The 26317-nt window shown below is 44.4% G+C and overlaps 1 protein-coding gene across 1 annotated transcript in view; it reads right to left on the bottom strand.

The window, feature by feature from the left end:
* The window catches only part of BAG1 (BAG cochaperone 1), a 290179-nt gene that overhangs the window by 190079 nt on the left and 73783 nt on the right, over positions 1-26317 (bottom strand). Inside the window, exon 4 of the mRNA XM_078687743.1 lies at positions 387-500. Coding sequence (XP_078543869.1) covers positions 387-500 — 114 coding nt within the window. The remainder of the gene's footprint in view (positions 1-386; positions 501-26317) is intronic.

Raw genomic sequence — 26317 nt, 5'->3', positions numbered from 1 at the left:
AACGGGCTGTCCAGCTCCCAATGTTCCAATGTTAGCAGAGCAGTAAATAAGTGGAAAAGTACACGCCCATCATGCTCTTCCTATACAGAGCGCCTAACTTCAATGACATTTGCTGGACAACAGGATAACTAGGTTTTTAGTTTTAAACCTTTAAATGTGACAAGAACTTCTAGACCCTCTTTGTGACACTTTATATTAGTGAGCATGAAAGGTCAGTAACAGACACAATCAGGATTGGCCAAACAACCAATCTTTCATTAATAGTTCTTGGACATATACCTAAAAACACAGTGTATTAAGATGATCTGCAATTTTATTCCAATCAGTTAAAAAACAATATCAGACCATCTAGAACTAGGCGATTGTAACACAGAGATCCTGCTTACTTTCTGAAGGCCAGTCAACTCCTTATTAATTTCTTCCAGTTTGTTGGCTGTTAGCTCCACAGATTTCTCCAAATCTTTAAGTTTCCTTAATTCTGCATCCTCCTCCGGGCTGTTCTGAATGTCACAAAAAGAAAAGTATACAATATTAGTTCTAAACTATTTTTGTACATATAAAGTATTATTCAACTCATCTGCAAAGTCTTATTACACGATTGGCAAAATACAACCCTCAAGTATGGCCCAGTAGAATGCATGACCCAAATACCCTTACAAAACAGGGAGTATGACCCGATGAGTCTGCTGCTGGTAACAATAGATGTTAAATCTTTATATACCAGCATACCCCAAGATGCCACCAGCGTGTGTTCTTGGGGCACTTGAATGGTTTTATGACGCCCCCCAAACTTTTGTACTGCTATGCATAGAACTAGCCCTCATGAAAAGGTTTTGCATATAAGGACCAGGTATACCTCCAGGTGTCGGGAACATCTATGGGGGCGACATTCGTGCCAAGTCTGGCCTGCATTAATGTGGGCCCGTTCTAGGAGAATGTGGTCTATCATGCCTCCAACCCCTTCCGGGAGAATATTTCTCTCTGAAAGAGGTTTATTGATGATGTCCTCTGTATCTGGACCGGATCAGTGGACCTGCTATTGGTATTTGTATCATGGCTGAATGAACAAGATGACTGTTTGCGGTTCACTTGGAACATTAGCAGGGACTCGGCGGTATACCTGGATGTAGACATTACAGCGGAGGGCAATGGACTAGTGACGGCTGTCCATCAAAAGCCTACAGATAGGTATTCCCTTTTACATTACTGCTCTTTTCACCCTAGACCATTACGTGATAACTTGCCGGTGGGCCAGTTCTTGAGGCATCGCAGGAACTGTTCCTCAATGGAAATGTTTATGGGACAATCCGAAGACCTGGTCATGAAACTGCAGAACAGGGGCTACCCCACTAAGGTGGTCAAAAGATACCGTAAACCTGCCTTTGAACACACCCCGTGAAGCTTTGCTGGAGAGGTCAGTTAAACAAAATGTTTACCTGTAGTCACAACGTTTGATCCACTGTCTACGAAAATTAGCCAAATAATACAGAAACACTGGTCACTGATGGACACTAGGGGGAAATAAATGCCTCCCCCGAGATTTCCTTTTAGAAGGGCTTCTAATCTTAAATTTAGATTTGTACTGAAGTGACAAAGAGTGTCCAGCTTGTAAGTGGAAAAACGTGGTACTTAAACAAGTTCAGTAATTGCAACACTACACACGTGATCTATAGGCATACATGTGTGTGCGGTTTGCATTACATAGGACTCACGTCACGTAAAGTTAAGGTGCGGATACAAGAGCACCTGAGCACTTTGAAATCAGGAAAGTTGACCACACGCCTCATTCAACATTTCCGGGAATAAAAACACAGTTTCAGGGATCTGAAATGGATTGGCCTGGAAAAGGTGGTGGGTGAGAAATACAACATTGATGACATCTTGGCCAGTAAAGAGGCAAGATGGATTTTCTCTGAGAGAGTTGAGTGGACGAGCCTGAACTATTCCATTGAATGGAACAGAGTGGGTAAATAGTAGGGCCAAACGTTGTGCATAATGGCCTGTTTTGTAAGGGTATTTGGGTCATGCATTCTACTGGGCCATACTAGAGGGTTGTATTTTATCAATCGTGTGGACCCTGTAGACCAACCATTCAGGAATGATATTGCAGGGTCTTTGTCATGAAAAATATGAAAAAATACATTATGGGACATATCTAATGTATAGAATACAGACTGATATTTGAGGTGTACAATGAGGGTTTGTAGATAAAGAATAAATCATTTTTTTAATGTGAACCCCTTTTTTAAAATAAACTCTTTTTTGACAAACTGTGAGTTTTTCCTAAACTATTAAATGTATCCCTGTTCACAGGTAGTGTATATCTTTACTGACGCTATGACGTTATAAGATGGGCGCCATGTCCAAGGTGAATTGTGGCTTAATTTTGAAACTATCCACAAGACGCGCGTCGCGAGTCGCGTGCTTCCGGGTCCAGGAATTTCCTTAAAATTGGTGCCGGCGTCGAACAGTGAGCCACCGGGACGGAGCACAGAGGTTGAGTCTGCCCAAGGACGCGGTAAGAGGAATCCATCAATGCTGGAGGGGTTTGTTGTAAAGCACCGAATACGGTGTTTAACTCCTTGCGTGTGCCGAGCGCATGTATTGAAAACACTATCATTGGGGATGGCGATGCAGGACTCCGTGCTACATATTCAACTAACAACGCCGGAGGTCCTGGCATTTGTACTATAAAAGTTATGGACATTACTAAACAATGGTTATAAGTTAACACTCTACTGTAATTTTAACATAGCCAGCAGGTTGGGTATGCAAATGAAAAACTGGTTGTCTTAGGGAAGGGCATACATAGAAAACACTCCCGAGTACTAGTGGCTTTAAATCTCATCAATACGCCTGAAGACAGTAAGTGGAATGACATGGGGCATTGAGCATGAGGTGGCAGTAGTAATTCTCATGTAAAATGGTTTGGTGTAGGTGGGCTACATACACTGGTGATATTTAACACATGTGTGTTTGTAGGTTGACACTGACGATTGCAGTCTTGAAGGAGATACGAAACCATCTGGCGCGCGATCCTTTAATGAAGTGGTTTGCAGGTATGAGGAATGACAGCAACCACTTGGTAAATATATATTCGTCTGGAGGAGCTTTTATTAAGGAATGCTGAAGAGCATTGTGAAGACAGGGTTTGTTTATGATTGGCATGTTCTTCTTTTTATTCCGTCAATAACCCACGGTTGGGTGTCAAACGATTGAGGTGAAGACTGATTTCCGCATCAGCCCTGATGAAGTTTCCGAAAACAAGCTGGCAACGAAACATGTTGGCACAAGTGGGCCATATATATGCCTTTCTTTTAACCTGAGGACACTCGCAGCATTAAATAAAGTATGTTCTGCATGTGAGTGGTACTCCATTTTAATTGTGAGAATAATAATTCTCTTTTCACGGTTGGGGACCAGTGCGCACTGAGCGACACTTTCACTCTCAGTGATGTTTTCTACATTTTTTTATTTATTTCATATACGTTTTTTCAGATTTCTCACCTCTCAGGAATTTCAGCACACACCTTTTCCCGTTCGGTCGTGAAAGCAACCTATGGTGATAACGTGGGCATACTGGAGAGTACCATCCAGCAGCTCCTTGGGGGTGCGTACGTGAGGTGCTTTCTGGCCTTTCTCACATTTTTTCTGTTTCACACATTTATGTGAGGGTTTAAAGACACTCTTATGTGTGCATGTTATGTGGTTATTGACGTTCTTTTTAAATGGAATAGTCGGACCAACAGGTCACTGGCAGTTAGCTGTACCTGTGGGGAAGTCAAAAGTTGTTGAGAAACTCCTCGTGGGTCTTAAAAATAAAAATACAGGGATATTCGTTCTATAGAGGTCAGGTCTTGTGATGTCTATATATGATTGAGTGGGGGCGATCTGACCCCTTCTTTCCCTCTGTGCTCCTGTTGTGTAGGTACTTAATTGAGGTACCAAAGTAAAGGACCAACAATTCAAGAAACAAAAAGGCCTTTTTGGACAAATGCATTCAATGTTTTCACACTCGTTAATAATATTCAGTCATCAAAACAGAGTTTCTAGATGCCACCTGGGCTCACAACGCTGTTAACTCTTAGGCAGGTACGGAACTAGACTAATCCGAGAGAGAGGTGTGTGTGGTTTTTTTTGGGGTGGGGAAGGCTAACACTTCCAGTAAGTGTTGCAGGTCAAGCATTTTACACAATGCAAGTAAAGCTATCTTTGTAGCCAATATAAGTGGAGAATTGTGTAGTTAAAGCATATTGGACAAGACCAATCTTACCATGATGGAGAGATTGGAGTCCATGCTTATCCCTAGATTCCTCACTGGAGCTTAGATGTCTGGTGGTGGGCCTGGCTGCAGAGGCCATGCTGTTGATGGGTGGTGTTTGATTCATTTGCCACATGTCAGTATTTCAATATGTGACGTGTTTCTTAAGCTGTTAGTTACCATACATTTTTTGATCACTTGAGGCAATGTCCATTTTTAGTGTGAGTCAAACACAGATGGTCTTCCATACTTAAATATCAATTGTGTATTATCTACATAAAAGTAATAGTTGATATTGAAGTAGGAGATGACGTCCGGTAGAAAGCATAGGCAAATGTTAGAGAGGAGGTAAAACTGTTGGGTACATCAGTTGTGAACTGTGTGGAAAAGTAAATTTTGCCATGTTCTGTGTCCCTACGTGTTCCCGATCTTATGTTATATGTGCATGATTAATATGCATATGCATTCCCCATGATCGATTAAAGACGCAATTATAGTTGTGTCCATCTTTAGTATGCCAGTTTCCAGTTCTCGTGAATACTACGAATATCAGGCCTATGTAAAGTTACGTTGCCACGTTTCTCAGTGTGCACGTTATTTCATTGAAAAGTCCCCGTTTCTAGGCCTCAAAAGGGCCTGGACACCAGATTCAGCTCCTGTCTCCTGAGCCCTCGCTGAGGAGCGATACAGCCCCCACCTGTGTTCCTGACCCTTCACTTACTTCCTGCCTCACAGTGCCCGGCTCGGCCTGGCTCTGCCTACGAGTCTGCCAAAAGTATGTTATGATTCTAGTTATCAGTCCAGCCCTCCTTCTCTGCATTCCTAAGCTACTGAATCGCATCAATAGTTTCCGTCACAGTCTAGCCTTTACGTCTCCATGTAAGAGAAATACTGTATTTATGGTCATTTCATATTCTTCATCACGCACTACATGTAGAATAATGCATGCACCAGTCCTAGAGTCTGTTAGCCTTTACCCCGATAACTTTTGGATTCTATCAACATGTTCTCTAAACATCAGATACTAGATAGTGGTTAGGCACATGTCGCCCTGACTCTCCAGACTTCAGTCTCTGCTCCTAGTGCAGAAGTCATAGCCCCCAGCTTCTCCTAGTAACACGTCATTGTCAGTTTACGCGCACCATTAGGTTAGAGGTCCCGGCTCCTTAGGTAGCCCCCTCCATGTTTCCGCCCCATTTATGACATATTCTGTTACGTTTACATCACATGTCTATGTATACGCCTCTTGTTACACCTACTTTCACCCTTATCTTTCGCGACTGCTATTAACCACACCCACTGCTCCGCCTATTGTATGTATTGCAATTGCAACTGTTTTAGTATATATGCTTGTGTATTGTTATTAAAGTTAGCGCGCTCATCCCAGATCCAGCCCCGGCAGCTGCCGGGCTCTGCCATCCCATTCCTGTGCAGGTTGTCCTGTTCCTGTCCTTTATGCTGTATTAAACCTGCAAACTCCTACTACCTCGAATCTTGACTCTTATTTATTGAGCTATCTGTTATTACTATGTCCAGTCAAATCTAGATCCGGTATTATTTATTTATATACCACATAATGGCGCCCGAATAGGGACTTGCCCTTTCCCCACGCGCCGGTGAAGCCACGTATGCCCCCTGATCCTCTGCAGCCGTGACGGAACCATACCGTGCACGTGCAGATATTTCTGCTTCAAGTATCCCTCAGGCCCACGGAGGAGACGGAGGTTGCGGTCCAGCATCCAGACGAGGCGGTGGAGGAACGCGGCGAGTCCCGACCAGAGCCCAAGCCGAGAGTCCAAGGTCCGAGGTATCCGGAGGCCCACCCGTAGCAGAAGTCCGAAGTTCGTCCGTCCGGCGTCGAAGCAGTCCAGTCCAGTCCGAGGCCTTCCGTTCTTGCTGCCCGGTGAGTACCGTTGCTGGGGTAGTATCTAGACAGGGTCAATCTAATTGTCTCTGGTCCGTGGGTTTTGGTGGTACACAGATCCCAAAACGAAGTGTCCACTTCGGTGGATGCGGGTCCTGACGTGTCTCTTTATGAGACCGGTAAGTTTCGTACTGTTTCAGCAGTGCATCTAGTTTCTGTTCTAGTCAGTTCTGTTCTCGAGAAAATCCATGTATTCTGTTTTCCGTATTCCAGGTAGTATTCTGTTCGAACTGTTATTTTAAATGTTCTTCATGTATTTTAATGTCGTGGTATGAAAGTGGTGTAATTATCGTTATTGTATTATCGTGTTCATTGTGTATTGTATTGTGTCCAGATTACAGTTCAGTCATGCCGTTATTTTCCAGACTACGTCAGTTAAGAACTAGAAAAGGTCTGTTAGAAGCAGCAGTTCCTGTCCCGCCTAGGGACAGTCCAGGTCATTTTATGTATCAGAAGCATGGCATAAGTGCCATATTATATCTAGATTTATGGGTAGAGTATACCAAACAGTTAGAAGACAAGTATAGATGGCCCGTATCGGGTACATGGGATGCAGAGTGCATCATGCGAGTAGAAGAAGCATTATGGAAAAAGAAAGCCAGACAGTCACAGAAAGATGCCATCGAGTTATGGCGCAAAGAATCTCATAAAAGAACCGAAAAAGAAATCAGAAAGTCAGAATTAAGTAAAGAATCCTTAGAACGAGCCCAAGAAAGGGAATTAATCGAGATAGGTGAACGAGTTAAAACCGAACAGTCAGACAGACAGAGGAATGCCCTCATAAAGGGTATGTATCCTCTTCTTGCCGAGGGCTTGCCAAAAGCGACCCCGGAGGCGTCCAGTAATTTTCCGCCACCATTAGTTCCGACCAAGCTACGTCACAAACCGACCGCAGCTGATATTTTTATTTCGTCCTATTTGGACGACACAGTCCCAGAATATGCAAATCCTGTCCCGCCAGTCCCTGTAAATCATGTAATTCCTGCTCCTCCAGACACCGGAGTACCTGCTACGGTACCCCCGGTCCAGCCTACATTACAATTTCCCACTCTGCCAGCACGAAGAGTATCAGTCGACGATTCCAGTATAGGGGCCGCAGGAGGAGGTCCTCCTGGTACCCCGCCACCACACCAACGTGTAACATTAGTCGAGTTACATGAATGTGCGTTACAGCGTACGCCCAAATATAAGTCCGTTGCAGATATCCGACGAGCTCTTACTGAATGCCGCTATGATCCAGTCGCAGGTGATGATAGTACAGTTATATATTCCATCCGTGTAAGACGGGTGACCGGGTATTTGGACACCCTACCGAATATGAAAGAAGATCTAGACAGAATATATCGTTTCATCCGTACAGGGGATGATCCAGAAAGTATTGGCGAAGCCATGTCTCAAAGGAAAGCTGAGATCCAGCTCATGCTATTAAAGTTTCTGATTAATTGTTTAATAAGAGAACAAGATTACCCGACCAAAGATCTGGCCGAAATGAGAATCCTGACAAGGTGGAGTGATAATATAGCCGAGGGTAAACACAGAACTATCAGTAGTATAGAGAGTATGTACAAGAGAATTCGTAAGGAAATAATAAAGTTACACGAACAACGTAAAGCAGCACAAGTAAGCGAGAAAGAGAATGACTCTTCTACAGAAGAGGTAGAGGACGAGAATCCCGCCAGAATAGCGTATGTAGGTAGAACTAGACTTTCCGACCGACATTCACGTCTAGACTACAAGAAAACTGTTCCTCATCCAGCACCAGAACAAGGTTCTCTGGAACAAGTATTTCAAGCTACCGATCATATTCTGAAATCACGAATCGGTTATAGTGAGTTAAGTACTATGCATGAACAAGAACTAGCCCGATCAGCAGTCCGATGGATTACTGATTCTACCACTTTTCCAGACGAAATAGTGGCACAAATGTTTCTGAAACTGCCCCCAGCCGAGCAGCGACTGGTGGGTATGTATATGATCCAGCACCTCATCACATTGTATGAGGGTCAGCATTCTGATCCAGGTCCGTTACATGATGTCCTGAACGAGTTACTCCAGTATAGATGGAAAGGTTTAGGTACCGATTTAATTAGTGTCATTCTAGAACAACGCCACAAATATAGAACGTTCCTGAACCCGCATTTTGTTCATGTCTCACCTCCAGAAAGTAAACCGTTTTACATAGATAGACAGAATCCGTTACTAGAAGTACACCCAGTCAGGACAGCAGATGGTGAAATGCAAAGAGTATTTGTTTACACTCCGATTACAAAGATGGAACTCTTAGAGATGAAGAAATTAATTCCCTGTCATGACAAAGATCCAGCAGGGTTCCACCGAGAATTAAAAGACATGCTCCGTATGGGAGAATACACGTATCCAGATATTATTAAAATGTTAAAGGTCCTGTTGCCCGCAGGGGTATACGAGAAACTCAAGGAAAAAGATTGGGAGGTGGGAGAGAAAAAGATCGATTGGGCAGTTCTAGAAGCTGAAGATAAGATACGAGTACCAGGTACCGGTCTTGGAGAGAAATGTAAAGAATTACCAGAACTGTTAATACAAGTTTTGCCCAGGTTATTAGCCACTAAAAAGGAAGACTGGGATGCAATCTCAGCCTGTAAACAGAAACAAGACGAAGATACTAGTGATTTTTATTCTAGATTTGAGAAATGCTTTATTATAAACAGTGGCTTGAAGACGAGTAGCGAGTCGTACCCTCATCTTTTTGTTACTAAATTAGTCGAGAATTCAAGTCCACAAGTTAAGAATCGAGTTTTGAAAGTCGAAAGTACATGGCAAGCTAGTACCCCGTCCCAGATGTTACAGATGCTCCAATACCACCAGAATAGAATCAGAGAAGAGCAAGATCATGAAAGGAAACGTATGAAAGACACGAAAATGAAAGTACTAGTTGCACAATCTGTTCCACAAGACAGTCAGAAGAGGGGTCCGAATCAGGCCAGTCATCCTGCAGCTCCCGTTAAAGGGACATGCAATTATTGTAAACAGCCAGGTCATTTCATAAACGAGTGTGCAGTTCTGAAACACAACATAGCTACCGGTAAGACTAAAGAAAGACCACGTCCGCCTAGACAAGAACAAGTTTCACAGACTTCTCAGCCACAGAATGCACAACAGACAGTTCCAGCGCCGCAGTCTATTGCTGCAACACAGCATGTTACACAGCAGATGTACCAGTATGCACAGTCCGAGTATCCAGAGTATCAACAGTATTCATGAAACAGCCTAGAGAGGGAGGTAGGCTTGCCTCTCATCGAGATTCCTGTAGATCAAGAAGGTCCCTATGTTCATAGTCAAGTACTAGGGAAAGACAAAGTTTCTAATTGATACAGGGGCAAGTAGGACGACCATCAGTCACGCCGAAGTTCCAGGGGCTCCGCTCTCAGGCTCTAGAAATGTTTCCCTTGGATTTTCAGGAAAGCCTATTGTAAACGAGATATCTAAGCCAGTAACTCTAGAAGTAGGTCCATTGTCCCGCACTACTGATCTGTTACTTACGAAGTCATGTCCAGAAAATTTGTTAGGCATTAAGACACTGAAAGAATTAGGTGCAGTTATTTGCTGCTCCCCAGAGGGAATACGACTGTTTCTACGTGACTTCAAGGGTCACTATGTATTACGAGATTTTGATCCAAGATTGTCTAATGTTCCGCAGCATCTATGGGCGCAAGGTCCAACTGATGTAGGTTATATGCAAATCACACCCCATCGTGTGACTCTCAAACCAGGTGTAGTGTTACCACGAATCAGACAGTACAGATTGCCACCTGAGGCTGTAGCAGCCTTATCCAAAATTATTGACGAGCTCATGGCTCAAGGAGTAGTTGTAGAAACTGACTCCAATGTATGTAATTCTCCGATCATTCCCGTCATGAAACGTACTGATCCAAATGCTCCCCCAGTATATCGATTAGTGATTGACCTTCGAGAACTCAATAAATGTATTATTCCTCAGTACCCGGTTGTTCCAGATATCTCTTCCCTATTGACAGCCATTGATTCCGAAGCCTCATTTTTTACAGTCATAGACCTCAAGAACGCGTTTTTCAGTGTCCCCATTCATCCAGACAGCCAGTTTCTTTTCGGATTTTGTTTAAATGGAAGAAGCTATATGTTCACACGAGCTCCTCAAGGTTTCACAGAAAGTCCCAGTATTTACAGTCAAGCACTTAAGAGACAACTAGACAACATTCACATGCCAACAGACACTGCCCTGCTCCAGTATGTCGATGATCTACTGATCACAGCCCGTTCTGAACGTGCTTGCGAGCGAGCATCACTTACAGTCTTGTATTTCCTTGCCGAGATGGGGCACAAGGTGTCCCCTTCGAAGCTCCAATTCTGTGTCCAGCAAGTGATCTACTTAGGCCACTTACTGTCCAAGAGGGGTAGGCAGTTGACACCCGACCGTATCCAGTTAATAGCAAGTCTTCCTCAGCCCAAGACACAGAAGGAGGTACGTGCTTTTATCGGCCTTACTTCTTATTGCAGACAATGGATTCCTCAGTATGCATTTCTAGCTAAGCCACTGATACAGTTAACTACACAGGAGGCAGCTGTATCGACTGTCCTCCCTTGGACATCTGAACATACACTTAGTTTCAATGAGTTAAAGAAAGCTTTATGCCAAGCTCCAGTTCTAGCTACACCGAACTACTGTAAGTCTTTTACACTTTTCGTCACAGAACGTGATGGTACAGCATTATCTGTTCTCACACAAGATCAAGCAGGACAATACAAGCCCTGTGCTTATTTTTCGAGCACATTAGATCCAGTAGCCCAGGCTCTGCCTGCGTGCCTCAAGTCAGTTGCAGCCACAGCACTAGCTATCAGACAAAGTGATTCCATAGTATTAGGACATTCCCTGACAGTACAAGTTCCACACTCCGTGGAAGTTCTTTTAAACCGAACACAAACTCAGCACTTGACAATTGCACGTTTAACAGGTTATGAATTGACATTGTTCCAGCCACACATAGAAATCAGACGCTGCAACGTTCTAAATCCTGCTACACTGTTACCGTCAGTTAATTCGAATCCTGCCACACACGACTGTGTGGAAGTAGTTAACACTATGACTAAGCCAAGACAAGATCTGACAGACATTCCATTACCAGATCCCGACCTGACACTTTATGTGGATGGTTCATGTATGAGAACAAGTACAGGAGAACTAGTAGCCGCGTATGCAGTGACTACTGACACTGAAGTTATAGAAACACACCGTATTGACACCCTGTCTGCTCAAGCAGCAGAGCTAGTTGCTCTGACCCAAGCCTGCATACACGCCAAGAACCTGAAAGTTAATGTTTATACAGATTCACGCTACGCATTCGGAGTTGTACACGACTTCGGAGTGCTCTGGCAGGAGAGAGATTTCATGACTTCTCATGGAACCAAGATTCAGCATGGTCTCCTTATTCAAGCTCTGTTAGATGCCATACATTTACAGACATCTATTGCTATCATGAAGTGCAAAGCACATACGAAAGTTACTGACACTATTTCCCAAGGAAATGATCTAGCAGATCGCACCGCCAAGCTTACAGCACAGACTCCAGACATTTCAGTTAATCCAACACAGACACATACTCTAGAACAGACTACTTGTATGACAGTTAAGGACCCCACTCAAGATGTCATAGATATCCAGTTACATGCTACTCCCGATGAAATCAAGAAATGGTCCGAACAAGGAGGGGTCCAGACAGATCAGGGATGGGTAACGAAGGGAAAAGCCACATGGTTTCTCCCCGACTCTATGGTTCAAGTCATTATCAATACCGCACATAGTCCAGCACATTTAGGAGAAAAAGCTATGTTAGATAGTATCCAGAACATTTGGTTCAACAAGCATTTACGAGCTGCAGCCAAGCAGAAAGTCCGTACCTGTATGATATGTTGCCAGTTTAATCCAGGTAAAAGTGTCCCGGTGGAACAAGGTGGATTCCAGCCCCCTGACCACCCTTTTGAAGTCCTCCAGATGGATTATATTCAGATGGAGCGATGTCGAGGTTTCAAGTATGTCCTTGTAGTTGTATGCGCTTTGTCCAGGTGGACAGAGGCATATCCAGTTCCAGATTACACAGCCACGACCACTGCCAAGCAGTTGGTTCGTGAGTTCTTCCCCCGTTATGGACTCCCTAGGGTCGTATATTCTGATAACGGCCAGCCATTCTCATCTGAGCTCATGAAACACATTTCCCTGTTGTTAGGGTACCAGTGGAAGTTCCATTGTGTACGCCATCCAGAAGCAGCCGGTCTCGTAGACCCTGAAAATCCGTATTGCCAAAATATGTCAAGAGAAAGGTGTGGACTGGCTAGTAGCTCTGCCAGTCGCTTTGTTTTATATGCGCATGGTCGCACATTCCAGATCAGGTCTGTCCCCGTATGAGGTCGTATTCGGCCGCCCCCCTAATATGTGGGGTACACCTAGACCCCGAAGTATTACAGATGTTTCAAGTAATATGCTGACAGATTACCTAGCTTCCTTGATGTCTGCCCTACACTCTTGTCGTTCACAGGTTGCCGCCGCATTTCCAGACAATACCGAGGTGGCACCGCATGACATCGTTCCCGGAAGTTTGGTTCTTGTGAGGAACTTTGATCGTTCAAGTCCGCTGGAGCCTCGCTGGAAGGAGCCCAAGCAGGTCCTCCTGGCCACCCGTACTGCCGTCAAGCTGGAAGGCAGGAAGGGCTGGGTCCACCTGTCTCATGTGAAAAATTTTTACGGACTAAAGACTGTTTCAAAGAACATTTCCGAGGATTTTAAGGATTGCCAAAGTACTATTCTTAAGGACTGTCCCGCAAAAGACTATGATACAAATCCCTCCCTGTTAGAGAAAACTCCGCAGCAGGAGTATAAGAAGAAATTAAGGTCTAGTAAAATAAGTCAGCCAGTTTGATTGTCTAAGTCCTCCCCTAGGTGAAACGGTTAGACCGGTTTCTGACATGTATAAAATAGACCCCCATAGTGAGAGAGTTAGTCAAAACTCAATCCGATGTATCGTTTTTCTAAGTTTCATATTGTTTTTCAGCCTCATGACTACCTGCACAGGTTATGCATTTTATTTGTGTTTCCCAGTTTCTCATGTAAATAAGTCTTCTATTGCTACAATAGAGCACACGTTTAGTGATCTGCCTCCTCATGAACTATCTTATCGTCTTGCTATGCGTAATAATTCCTTTATCCGCATGTTACATTATTCACACCAGACCAGCAATGCCACTAATTGTTGGGTGTGTGGTCGACTCCCCCCTTTCCAGACACCGAAGGGAGTTCTGCCACTCTTTCCTTATCCATTTTCACATAACGGTTCATGTGGAGCATGGTCCACATTAACGTCATCCTCAACAGATATGTCTTTTCTTAACAGTACATGTTTTCCAGACAAGCAAGGTCTTCCCCACAGAACAGGGTTAGATCTAGAAAATGAAGTTTATAATTTAGGTAATTATTCTTCGAATTTCATGGTCCTGAATGTTCAGTCTGATACTACTCCAGACTTACCTGCTATGTCAGTACTACCAGTTAAAGGCGAATTATGTGTCCGAAAGAATGGTTCCGTACATGTAGGACATAGTGATTGTACTACTATTGTCAAGTATAGTGACAGTAGGAAATCTATTTTCAAAGCTTCACGTCATTCTTATTTTGTTTGTGGTCAGACCGCATATGTTCGTCTGCCCCTCGAGTGGGAGGGTACCTGTTACATTGCCTTCCTACTGCCACCAGTTTTTCTAGCCCCACCTGATTATCATAGGTATTCCCACCTAGTACATACTAGACACAAGAGAGACCTCCCGATTGTCGATTATACTGAAACTGCTCTAGAACAATACATAGATATCAATAAAGGTGTCTTTCCCTATTTAGGTACTGTCGTAAATAGTAAACTGATACGTAGATTAACCAGAACCCTTGAAGCAGTAGTGATTGAGACTACTTCTGCTCTAGGTAACTTAACCGAAGAGCAATCCTTTATGAGAATTGTCGTGCTCCAGAATCGTCTCGTCCTTGACGTCATACTGGCCGATAGGGGCGGGGCATGTAGAGTCATCGGATCTAGTTGCTGCATTTTCATTCCTAATAACGCGCCGTCTGTTTATTCAGCTATAACCAGACTCCATAAAATTGCCCATATGTTACACAAAGATCCAGGCACCTGGACATGGTCCGGTTGGTTCTGGAATATAATTTCCGCCTGGGGATGGAAAGTGTTGTCCTTTCTAGGTATTGCAGTAGCGATCATATTCAGTTGCTGCCTCTGTATACAATGTGGCCCTGCGATTTGTGGCATTTGTGCTACCTCTTGTATTCCTAGTCCCAAGTCCCGTTCTAAATCCGGTTCCAAGCAAATCCGAGACGAGCAAATGATACTGTATGAAATGATAGATGGTATCATGAATATTGATGTTTCCTGATGGAAACGTAGTGACAAGGAGGGAATGTGGAAAAGTAAATGTTGCCATGTTCTGTGTCCCTACGTGTTCCCCATCTTATGTTATATGTGCATGATTAATATGCATATGCATTCCCCATGATCGATTAAAGACGCAATTATAGTTGTGTCCATCTTTAGTATGCCAGTTTCCAGTTCTCGTGAATACTACGAATATCAGGCCTATGTAAAGTTACGTTGCCACGTTTCTCAGTGTGCACGTTATTTCATTGAAAAGTCCCCGTTTCTAGGCCTCAAAAGGGCCTGGACACCAGATTCAGCTCCTGTCTCCTGAGCCCTCGCTGAGGAGCGATACAGCCCCCACCTGTGTTCCTGACCCTTCACTTACTTCCTGCCTCACAGTGCCCGGCTCGGCCTGGCTCTGCCTACGAGTCTGCCAAAAGTATGTTATGATTCTAGTTATCAGTCCAGCCCTCCTTCTCTGCATTTCTAAGCTACTGAATCGCATCAATAGTTTCCGTCACAGTCTAGCCTTTACGTCTCCATGTAAGAGAAATACTGTATTTATGGTCATTTCATATTCTTCATCACGCACTACATGTAGAATAATGCATGCACCAGTCCTAGAGTCTGTTAGCCTTTACCCCGATAACTTTTGGATTCTATCAACATGTTCTCTAAACATCAGATACTAGATAGAGGTTAGGCACATGTCGCCCTGACTCTCCAGACTTCAGTCTCTGCTCCTAGTGCAGAAGTCATAGCCCCCAGCTTCTCCTAGTAACACGTCATTGTCAGTTTACGCGCACCATTAGGTTAGAGGTCCCGGCTCCTTAGGTAGCCCCCTCCATGTTTCCGCCCCATTTATGACATATTCTATTACGTTTACATCACATGTCTATGTATACGCCTCTTGTTACACCTACTTTCACCCTTATCTTTCGCGACTGCTATTAACCACACCCACTGCTCCGCCTATTGTATGTATTGCAATTGCAACTGTTTTAGTATATATGCTTGTGTATTGTTATTAAAGTTAGCGCGCTCATCCCAGATCCAGCCCCGGCAGCTGCCGGGCTCTGCCATCCCATTCCTGTGCAGGTTGTCCTGTTCCTGTCCTTTATGCTGTATTAAACCTGCAAACTCCTACTACCTCGAATCTTGACTCTTATTTATTGAGCTATCTGTTATTACTATGTCCAGTCAAACCTAGATCCGGTATTATTTATTTATATACCACAACTGAATGGAGCTGACCTGAAGGGATACAGTGAGATGATGATCTGTCTGATAGAAAAGATGAAATCTGCTTTAGTTAGGTCCCTTAACTTTGATGTTGTCAAATCCCTGTAGAAGCTCTGGATGATGCACAGTATCAAATTCAAACAAGATGTCAAGTAAGACACATGCAGGTACTCCAATGTAGGTGTTTGCCGTGAACCAGATAGTTAAATCATTTTATCTTGTTGCCTCAAACAGTCTGTTATTGGTCAAAAGTTTGAACAATATCATGGTTCAAGGTCTGTTTTTTAGGAAGAGTTTATGTAAGACATTTAGAGTTTCTTTGAGAAGATACCTGTATTCAAGGGGTTGTTGATAGTTCTGACTGGGTTAGCACTAGAGCTATTCAAGAGGACATTAAACTGCCGTTTATTCTGCTTGCTACAAGTGTTTGCAGCAGTGGTGAAACCTTCTGTGGTCAGGAACTTAAAGGTGAGAAAATGTGGCTGTTTTCATGTTTTGTTTCCGTGTTGAACTAAGCTGCTCCGCTGGAATCGTGTTTGAGCAGTTGGAAGGCAACAAGGGACATTGAAACTGGTGGGTGGGAAGTAATTCAGGTGTGCCTTGCGCACAGAAAGGGCCAGTGGTGAGGAGGCATTTTGGTGTGTTGTTGCTGGAATGAGGATATCCTAAGGTACTACCACTCCAGGTATTGTGATTGTCTAACCTTATTTCCTCTAAACTCTCCAAGCGGGACTGCTGCTTGTGACCTCAAGACCCCTTATTTAGTCTACAGACCCCTCAACAGCTCCCCCTATTTGGATCTCCTGTCCCATGCTAAGGGCGCTTGGCCACGGTCAGCTTCTTATACTGCAGGCCAGCTTTCAAGAACAAAGGTCAAGGCAGGTATCAAGTGCCATAGCTCCAATCAGCTTTCCCTGGTACTTCCTCCTAAGATGTTCTTTAGAAGAAAGAAAATTAAATAGCTACCCTGCTTACCATTTATAGATTGAGGAGCGGCTATTCGTCCATGTGTGCAGGTAAATAATGTATATTTAGATTAATGATTATACACTGAGACAAGAACATGCACTGTTTAGTATCCACATAACAGATTTATTGGAGTCAACTAAACACATACCGAGCGTAAAGACCATAAGAGAAACCATATCAATTTCGGGAAACATACTATTACTTGAACATGTTGGTGAACGGGGATATCCCCTGCAAGGCGCACAATCATGTTGCCCTATCCTGAGTGTCCGACTGCGAGTGTCTGGGATCTCAATGTTTTATTTTGGTCCTAGCCTCATGCTAATCTAGTGTATGAGCAGATGCCTAGGCCTGTCCTTTAATGTGAGTGAGGTCCTGGACCAGTCCTATGAACTGGAGGGGTGCAATAAGACTGCCCTCATTTTGCTGGTAGTGCACCACCATCCCTGTCACAAGACGAGCATATAAACTGGTGGTGCAGCATAGTGTGGTTTGCAAATCCATCATTGTGACCCAACCCTTTGATCTGTGTGGAGTGAAGGCCTACCGGCCCTACTGGTTCAATGCGCTAACACGAATACTTGTGCTAATGTCCCAAGTTTATGTTGTGCGTGTTGATGTATGTGGCTTGTGTAGTACACAGAACAAGAGCATGAGTGAGCCAGAGAAACAAAGGCCTGCTGCTCCCATTTTGGAAGTCTCTAGCTTGCTCCGGTGCACAAGATAAAGTCCACATTTGTAAAGCGCACAATCACCCGTAAGGGTCTCTAGGCGCTGGGGGCCGTCTGGAAGATTAAGCGAGCTATTGCCCAGAGTCACATGGTGCTGGGCTAACCTGCCGCCGGAGCCGGGGATCGAACCGTGGTCCCCAGATTCCAGCGTCAGTCGCCCTGGCCGCGGCGCCACACCTCTCCCTCCTTTCACATCATTTGCAGTTTTATAATTACTGGGCCTACGGCAAGGTCGCTAACCGGTGTCCGATCCTTATCTGCTGCACTCTCCCGACCGAGTGCGCATGCGCCACGAGGGCCCGTTCACCGGGAGAGTCTGTACCCTGTTTACCCTCGGACACACCGGGAACTCCATTTAACCCCTGATAGGAGGGCCCTTACACTTGCGTCATTTACCGACATCATAGTGTATGTGCGGGGTGGCTACTCCACAAAAGGATAGAGCGTTGCTCCCTCCCCCGCACCCCTGTAAGCCAACGTATATCCTGCCCCTGGAGTTCTGAGAGGTACCCTGGGAGATACCAGTGGCCCCTCCCCCTGGGCGAGCCCATATGCTAATGGTGCCGCCCCCCCCCTTAAGGACCTCCAATTGGGCTCACCGATTAAAGATGGAGGTGAGACTGTATTCCCACAAAGTGGAAGCGCACCCTTGGCATTTCTGAAGGTGGAAGGAGGAGACCTAGACACTGACATGAAAACAGAGGAAACAAGACTCCTCTAGAAACTCACTTAGGTCCTTTTACTGAGTGGAACTGCAGATTAGTCTTCCTGTACCATTGCCACTTGGTAGATGGTGAGCATGAAAGGTGGGACTGCAGGCCCTTTTAGAATGGTGAGAGGGATCTTTTAGGCGAGTCATCCTTTGTTTTCCCCTGATCACCGTTCAGTGTGGCTGTTGATAAGCTTGGTGCACTAAGTTCATCCCCCTTATGTGTGTCCTCCAGGGAGACTACCCTGCTATGAGAAGCATCACTTTATGGAAAAGCTGTGTTTGGAGAATAGCATAAAGAGGACACTTGAAAGAAGAACCACCACAAACCCCCTTCTGAGATTACAGACATAAAATTCACATCTTTAGAAAAATGGTTTGGTACGTGAACCTTTTCCTAGTTGAGTTGGCACGGTGGACATACGATGAAGTCACTATTTCTTCCTGAAAATCAAATATGGGATTGTATCAGTTGCCAGCATCATAAAGTAGTCAGGAGGCCAGTATTTCCACTTAAATGTGTACAATGTTTCTGAAAATATGATTGAAATGGCCTGGATTACTTTTTATTCTTCTCAGCCTGCTCGGGCCTCAGTTAGAGCTGGTGGTACTGATTATGAGGTCTATAGGCATCACATATTCCAGAAAAACCTTAAAGTATCCAAGATCATCATGTACCCCTTTAGGACTGTATACAGTCAATACGTTTTTGAAATGCTCACTGAGGATATGAAGTAAACTGATTATCAGTCAAAAAGGACCAAACTCTAATAGATGTTATTTAATGTGGGTACAGTGGGGCTGATGAAGGTATATTTATATATTATAAGACATGAGGCAGATAATAGCTGTATGTTTATATAAGACAAATATATATTTCTCAGAGCCGGACATGTAGAAATGCGTCTTGCTTTAACCGGAGAAGTCCTCTGAGCAAGACGTGTTTCTACATGTCCGGCTCTGTACAGCAAAAACCCTGATGCTGTACCCCTATACTTACTAAGGAGGTCTTGAGGCTTGTGGTACTTCAATATGAGCATCTAGGTAGTTTTTTTTTCTATGCATCACAAGAGATTATACTTCACATTTGGATAGACTGAACTCTAGTTACCTTTTAACGCGCCAACTACATTTTAACTTCTCGACATTGGACAGTATTTTGAAGTCCTACTCTGCAACCAAAAAATCAATAAACCTGGTCCATCGCTATGGTTGTGATATATCCCATACTTTTTGAGGGGTTCCGAAGATATATGCTACGATTCTTTCAACTGCTTTTTCGAGCCTTGAAGAAGTTGTCTATGTGACACAACACGTGTCGGCTGTCTGCATCAACAACATTTATTCCGTGTCAACATAATCAAGACTATATATGTCTTTTTGTCTTTTTTACTTGGATGACTACTGTTTCCACTCAGATACACTGAATGGTGTTTTGTTTATTATTAAAATAACTGAGAACTAGGTCAGTGATGAAATTTAATAGTGGTTGTGCTCTGAAAATAATTAACTGCTGTTGCATGCATGGGGATAGGTTTTCTCCATACAAAAAAACACTGAGGGAGTGGCACCGTGTTGTACATTGAGCACACCTACCTACAGATTCTTATACTTGAACTTTAGTAAAAAAGTACGGAGGTGCTGACCAGTGCTCTTTTACCACTGCCTCTGTTGTAGGTAACACGTTTCTTTGTGCCAAACTGAAACATATGTAGTCCTTGCTCACAAATTTCTCGTTCAGCTTCTCTGATTAATCCCGCTTTCTCCATACTTTTAACTTTTTAACTGGTTTTGGCTGACTGGACACATGATCCTTTCCATTGTGTAAAATCGGATTAACCCATGGATCCTTGTATGATCAGATTTGCATATGAGATCACTAGCCTCTCTCTTTCATTCTCTGCTGTCGGTTAATAATACACCCCCCCCCCATAACGGAAACAATACAACAGGAACAGAAGCAGACTATTTTACCACAGATTTGGGAAAAAAGCAATGCCAGATGCTCGTGTTGAATCTAATATTTATCCAGTTTCTATTATGCTGATCCCTGTCAAGCTCTTGGATGGGATGGTTAGATAACAACCTTGAGATTTTCTAGAAACTCGGATATTCTAAATACTTCCAGGTGGGCTCTTTTCCAAATGTCTAAAGTTGCGATGCAGCACTCAATTTGATCCAAATGACTCAATTGAATTTAGACAAGTTGAGGTAGTAGATGGCAGTGAGGGATTGGGAAACATTTATTTTGGCATCTCAGATGGACGTCTATCCTCTCACATCTAGTGTTTCAAACCTTAGTTCTAAAAGTTATGCTAAATTAAGGTTGGCTCGGTTCTCTTCACATCCACAGGGGTGCTCAGTTACAGGTCTACCTCTGCATAGATTGTGTTGTACTTGGACTCTGGTAATGCTTCTGGCTTGGGTCTTCTTCGATATCCTGTCAACTACAACAAAATGTGGTGGAGCAGAAACTAACAGATAAGTGTAAGTCTGGCTCCACCTCATTTAAACTCCGTTTGTTCCTCATTGCATTCAGTCTAAGACTCATTAAACCCCTTGAGCAATGGATTGTGTTGCTCCACACTTCCGTCAAAACAAGTTAAAGACATATTATCACTCACAAATTCTTAACAAAGCTCATCTTCATTTACTCTCAGTACCATGCCTTCCTAGCAATCATAATGTTTGAGAGTTTTTTTCAGTCTTGGTGCTTCTGGGCCAGAGCACACGTCTCTTGATGACTGCAAGCAGTGGATTCTTATCCTTTCACTAATAAGCATTAACAGAATTCTTCCTTTCTTTGTTAAGTTGCTGTTTTGATTCTCTTTTCTTTGTACATTGATGGGTTGAATCTGTAAGGTTATATTACTGCCAAAGTCATAGCACAGCATTCACTTAAAAAATACATTGTTAATACATATATTCTAGTCCACATCATATACACTCAGAAGTCAAAATTAGAGCCAGTCGATCATACAAAGTTCAACAATAAGTTATTTCTTCTGCTCCTTCGGCAGGTAAGTAGTAGTTTATTTTGAAATAGTTCGTCTTACTGAAAAGGATATTTAATGATAAACTGATAACCTAACTCCCCTTGTACATGCGCAAAATAAGTTCCTGAGATCACGGACTACCCTGCCTCAATCCACCCCCATCAAGCCTCTATTGTTAGATTTAGGATGAGTATCCATCGATGAAGTGGCGGGATTAAGACCCATAGCCTATTGGAGGCAGATCTGGACCACACCAGAATTGGCATCTTATGCCAATGCCCTTATGTACATTAGACAAGCTGCCCAGCCTTTAAACATCAAATGGCTGCAGAAGATTAGGAATAATCTGACTGATATGGGGCTCCGTCACCTGTGGGAAGATCCAATTTATGAATCCATTTCCCAGTAAAAACGAGTATAAAGAACTTTACCGGGCAATGAATTCCAGGAAGACCCTGTCGATAGTAGACAGCAGTTCGCTCACAGGCATTTTCATGGAGCACAAACTTGTGATGGAACTAGAGGCCTACTGGAATTTGATCACCAATTCAGGCAATAGGAAACTCTACCACCAATTTAGAGTAGGTAGTCTCCCCATAAGATCTTTTACTGCAAAATGGAATAATTTCTCAGATACTATTTGTCCTTCGTGCCATTTAAAGGAGGAGTCGATAACCCATGTACACTTTGTCTGTCCAGCTTATAAAGGTCCCCGTCGCAGGTGGCTAAGGCCACTGTGCTCTAACCTTAGCACTAGATCATGCCTGACAGCTTTTCGTATTTTGGTTTCGAACACCCGTCCCGATATTGTCATCGCTATGGAGAAATTTCTAAGCTGGTTCTGGGCTCTGAGACGGAAAAACTTGGAGGCTAGTTAGAGTTTACTATGTGTTGCACTATTAACCCCCTGTCAGCAGGCTCCCTGGCAAAATTTAGGAAGTGTTTTTATCTATTTTTAATATAATATATTCTTATATTATTCATAAATGTCAGGAGTATTCGATAATGTTGATATTACATTTTGTGAGTAGGTGTGCTCTTATGGTGTTATTTATTGTTTTAGATGACACTTTTGATGTATTGTGTCTTTTATGATTGAAAATTATCGAATAAAGACTAATTGAACTGATACACTGATATGTTTTGAGATCGTGTGTGTTAGATGTCACCTCCAGGTTTCAATGCTGCCTTTTTTTAACTCTCTGGTAACCAATACATGGGATTCCCCAATTAGTTCATTACAACAAGTTCATGATTTATTTATTCTCTGGCTGCATTCTTCTCTTTTGGAGCCTTGAGAAAGTTAATCAGCTAACCTGATAGAATAAAACACATGTTGACACTGGTTACGAGTTTGGTCAGCCGGTGGACCTGGCATATTTGTTGATCCTTTCGGTTGAGAGAGGCATTATGCCTAAGCAAGGCACATCAAAAAAGAATTGAAACACCATATTCCACACTTTGATTGGTTATCTCTATATTACTTGTATTTCAAGTGTAGATTGGTCCTCATCAACTGTTGTGAGCAGTGTGGATGACAATCCAGAACCCCACACCAAGAATTCATACTGCTACAACAAACAATAGAGCCAAATCAATCTCCACACAGCTAGGGTACCTACATCTTTAGCACAGAATACCACAAAGCACCTCTGAGGGAGGACTTTTTGGATATGGGTTGCAAGGCCATGGAACTCCTCAGTCCAAAGTATCATTGATGCAACAGACCAGGGTTGGCCATTCCCAATGTTTAACCCATACCTAAGGACAGTCCTCTTTAGGGGTATCTCGAATCTGTGCATTGGTCTTTCGTGAAATAGTAGGCATCAGACTGTCCAGATTAATTGAAAACTGGATGCCAATTACAGCAGAACTATGGGTGTATGGATGCAATTGGTAAAACAAAACCTCAAGTCAGAGTTCTTTAGGGGGCGTAGCCAGATCGGCGACCGAAATGGCCGCTTGGAGCTGAAGCTCCGCTCGGACCCCCCACACCATGGCGCAGAACGTTATGTAAGCAACTCCAACCTTCTCCAGGGAAGCAAGATGGCACCTACGGACTGCAGACGCGATGCAAGTGGCACATAAAACAACAATATCTCACTTAAACATTTCTGAGCGGGACCGGAACCCAGCACGATTGACCGGAGCGGGATTCCGTCGGGCTCCATGAGAATTCAGCATCAGGAGGTCCCTCTGGTACCCGCGTCATCTGGAGAGGCTCCGGCGCTGGACAAAGGCTGAGGATCTGCAGGTGCCGAGATGGTCAGTGCGCGTGACGCAGCAGCTGCGGCAAGAACGGGCAAAGCCCGGCCTGGTGACGGCATCTGGTAATCTACGCTGCCTGCTGAGCCCCTAATGAACGCCGGAGCTCGTTAAAAACGCAGACCCAGAGGCGGCGCAATTCTGGGGAAAAGAGTGGACATGCCGCAATCCTCTTGGCAGCATAGCCACAGCGCCACCGGAGTTGGGAGCACGAAGAGTGTTCCCCCAGAGCCACGGTTCTATGCAGTGAAGCGCGGGGAGCGAAAATAACCTGGGGCTCACAGCCAGCTAGCAGGCTGGAATAATACTGTCTGCCCCCTCTCCTGCCCCCCATGGCGACCTATCTCCTCTTCACTACTTGGGGTGGTGGAGCATGTGGGGGAACCTGGCCAGGGACAAACACGCAGCCACATATCTGGAACACACTGACACAGAGACTTGGCAAATAGGTCTCCCCCTGGGCACAAATGAGTCGCATAAGGGCCTCATGGATTTTTGGTAGGTGGAGGGGCAGAGCACGCTCTAAGAAGATCTAGAGCCCGAGAAGACCACAATAAGTCGCATGGGAGACAGTCTGCTGGGTGGCTCACACTCCCCTCTAGATACGACCACCAACCCCTGGGAGCCCCCCTAGTCTTTGATCCAGTGCATGTTCTTTTGTGGAAGATTGGGAGACCGTGCAGGGCGGCATGCTTTACCGCAAAATGCACAACAAGCAGTCAGGCTGACTAAACCCGAGTAGAACCTGAGTGCTCAAAAAACTACAGGCCTATTTCCTTGCTACCTTTTCCTGCTAAAATTGTTGAATGCATGGTTAGTATAACCCTCTCTAAACATCTGGAACAGCATCAATTGCTGGAGTAAGTTCAATTTGGATTTCGGCAGGCCCATGGGACCGAGACGGCCCTGGTGACCGTTATGGATGAGCTTCAAAGGCGAGCAGACAGGGGACAGGCAGCAGCATTGATCCTGCTTGACCTGTCTGCTGCCTTTGATACGGTTAACCACGAAATCTTACTGAGAAGATTGAGTGAGGCTGGGGTGAGAGGCTGCGCCTTGCGCTGGTTTCGATCTTTTCTGCAGGATAGACAGCAGGCGGTGTCCTTCCCCCTTTTCAATCCGCTTTCTCCCTTGTGCCGCACGGGGTTCCTCAGGGATCGGCAATTAGCCCTATTTTATTTAATCTATACTTAAAACCTCTGATCACGGTCATTAAATCTTATAAGATCAACACTATAAACTATGCGGACGACACACAGTTGATCCTCTCCTTTGAAGGAGAGGATTCGACACAGTTGGAGGTGTTTCACAAGTGTCTGCGGGACACGGCTTGCTGGCTACAGAACAACTCCCTTCAATTCAATGCTGGAAAGACTGAGGTGCTCTTCTGTGCAGGGAACTGGATTCCTCATCACTTTCCTGTTAATTTCTGGCCTCCTGAAACATCGATCAAAGTTCGGCCAGTAGAAACAGCCCGCAATTTGGGCATCATGCTTGACAAGCTTACCATGGAAGCTCAGGTTGCGAAAACGACAACCTGTTGCTTTGCAATCATTAGGTCCCTTCGGAAGAGCTTGCCATTATTACCCTCTCAGGCGCGTGCTCAAGTGGCAAGATGTACAATCCTTAGTAGGCTTGACTATTGCAACGCCCTCCTGCTTGAGTCCCCCAGTTTCCTGCGGGATAGGCTTCAAAGAATTCAATCAGCTGCAGCTAGGTTAGTCTTAGGGCTGCCCAGAAGATCGTCCGCGTCAGTAGCTCTGGCAGAACTCCATTGGCTCCCTTTGAGGCAGAGAGTACAATTTAAGTCCCTCTGCCTCGTCTTTAAAGCTCTTCGTGGGATAGGATCCACCGCAATGCAATCAAAATTTGATTGGTACACTCCAACTAAATTGCTTCGCTCTTCATCGGCAATACTGGTGAGAGTACCAAGGTTTAGGAAAGCAAGGTCAGGGGGGAAGATCCTTTTGGGTGGCAGCGGCCAAACTGTGGAATAGACTCCTATGGGAGATTAGGCAAATTAAGGAGCTTCTCCCTTTTAGAAAAAGTGTAAAAACTTAGCTGTTTCCCAAGTCCTAGTTGTTTGGCCTTGTCCTGACATACCCTCCAACCTCTCATGAGCTACCAGCGCCAGGATGCCTGCAAGGTGATAGTGCGCTTTATAAGTTGAATAAATAAATAAATAATAAAATAAACCTCCAGTTACCAGTCGGGAATGGTGCGCAAGGATCCTAAACAGGAACAATTACATTTTTAAGCCCTTCCAAAGACGGCCAGACGACAACCCACAGCAATGGCCGCAGAAGCTACCACAGGTGCTGCGGGAGGGGTTGCACCGCCAGATAATTCGGCCTTGCTGCTAGAACTACGCTCGGGATTCAAGGCACTTAACACCAGATTGGACTTGCTTGACCAACGTCTAGATGGAATGGGAGAACAGATTGATCGCCACGATGCCACTTAAGCGAGTCGAAAGACTGCAGCACATACTAAAGACAGTCCCTGCAAAGAATGGGACTTGGAAGCGAGAAGCCGCCGCAACAACGTGCGCATTATGGGTATTCCGGAGTCAACCAACACAGGGAAGTTAGACCAATTTGTGGAACGACTACTGATGGATTTGTTCGGGGCAGAACAATTTTCCAGAACCTTTACCGTAGAACGAGCCCACATAACGCTCAGTCCCTGCCCCAAACCGGGCCTGCCACCCAGACCAATCATGGCAAGACTGCTCAATTTTAAGGATAGAGGCACCACACTTTGACTGGCCAGAGAAGCAAGAACACTGACACGG

Source organism: Lissotriton helveticus, chromosome 4_1 (genome assembly GCF_964261635.1).
Source record: "Lissotriton helveticus chromosome 4_1, aLisHel1.1, whole genome shotgun sequence".
Taxonomy (NCBI): Eukaryota; Metazoa; Chordata; class Amphibia; order Caudata; family Salamandridae; genus Lissotriton; species Lissotriton helveticus.
This window is presented reverse-complemented; position numbering and strand designations above follow the sequence as displayed.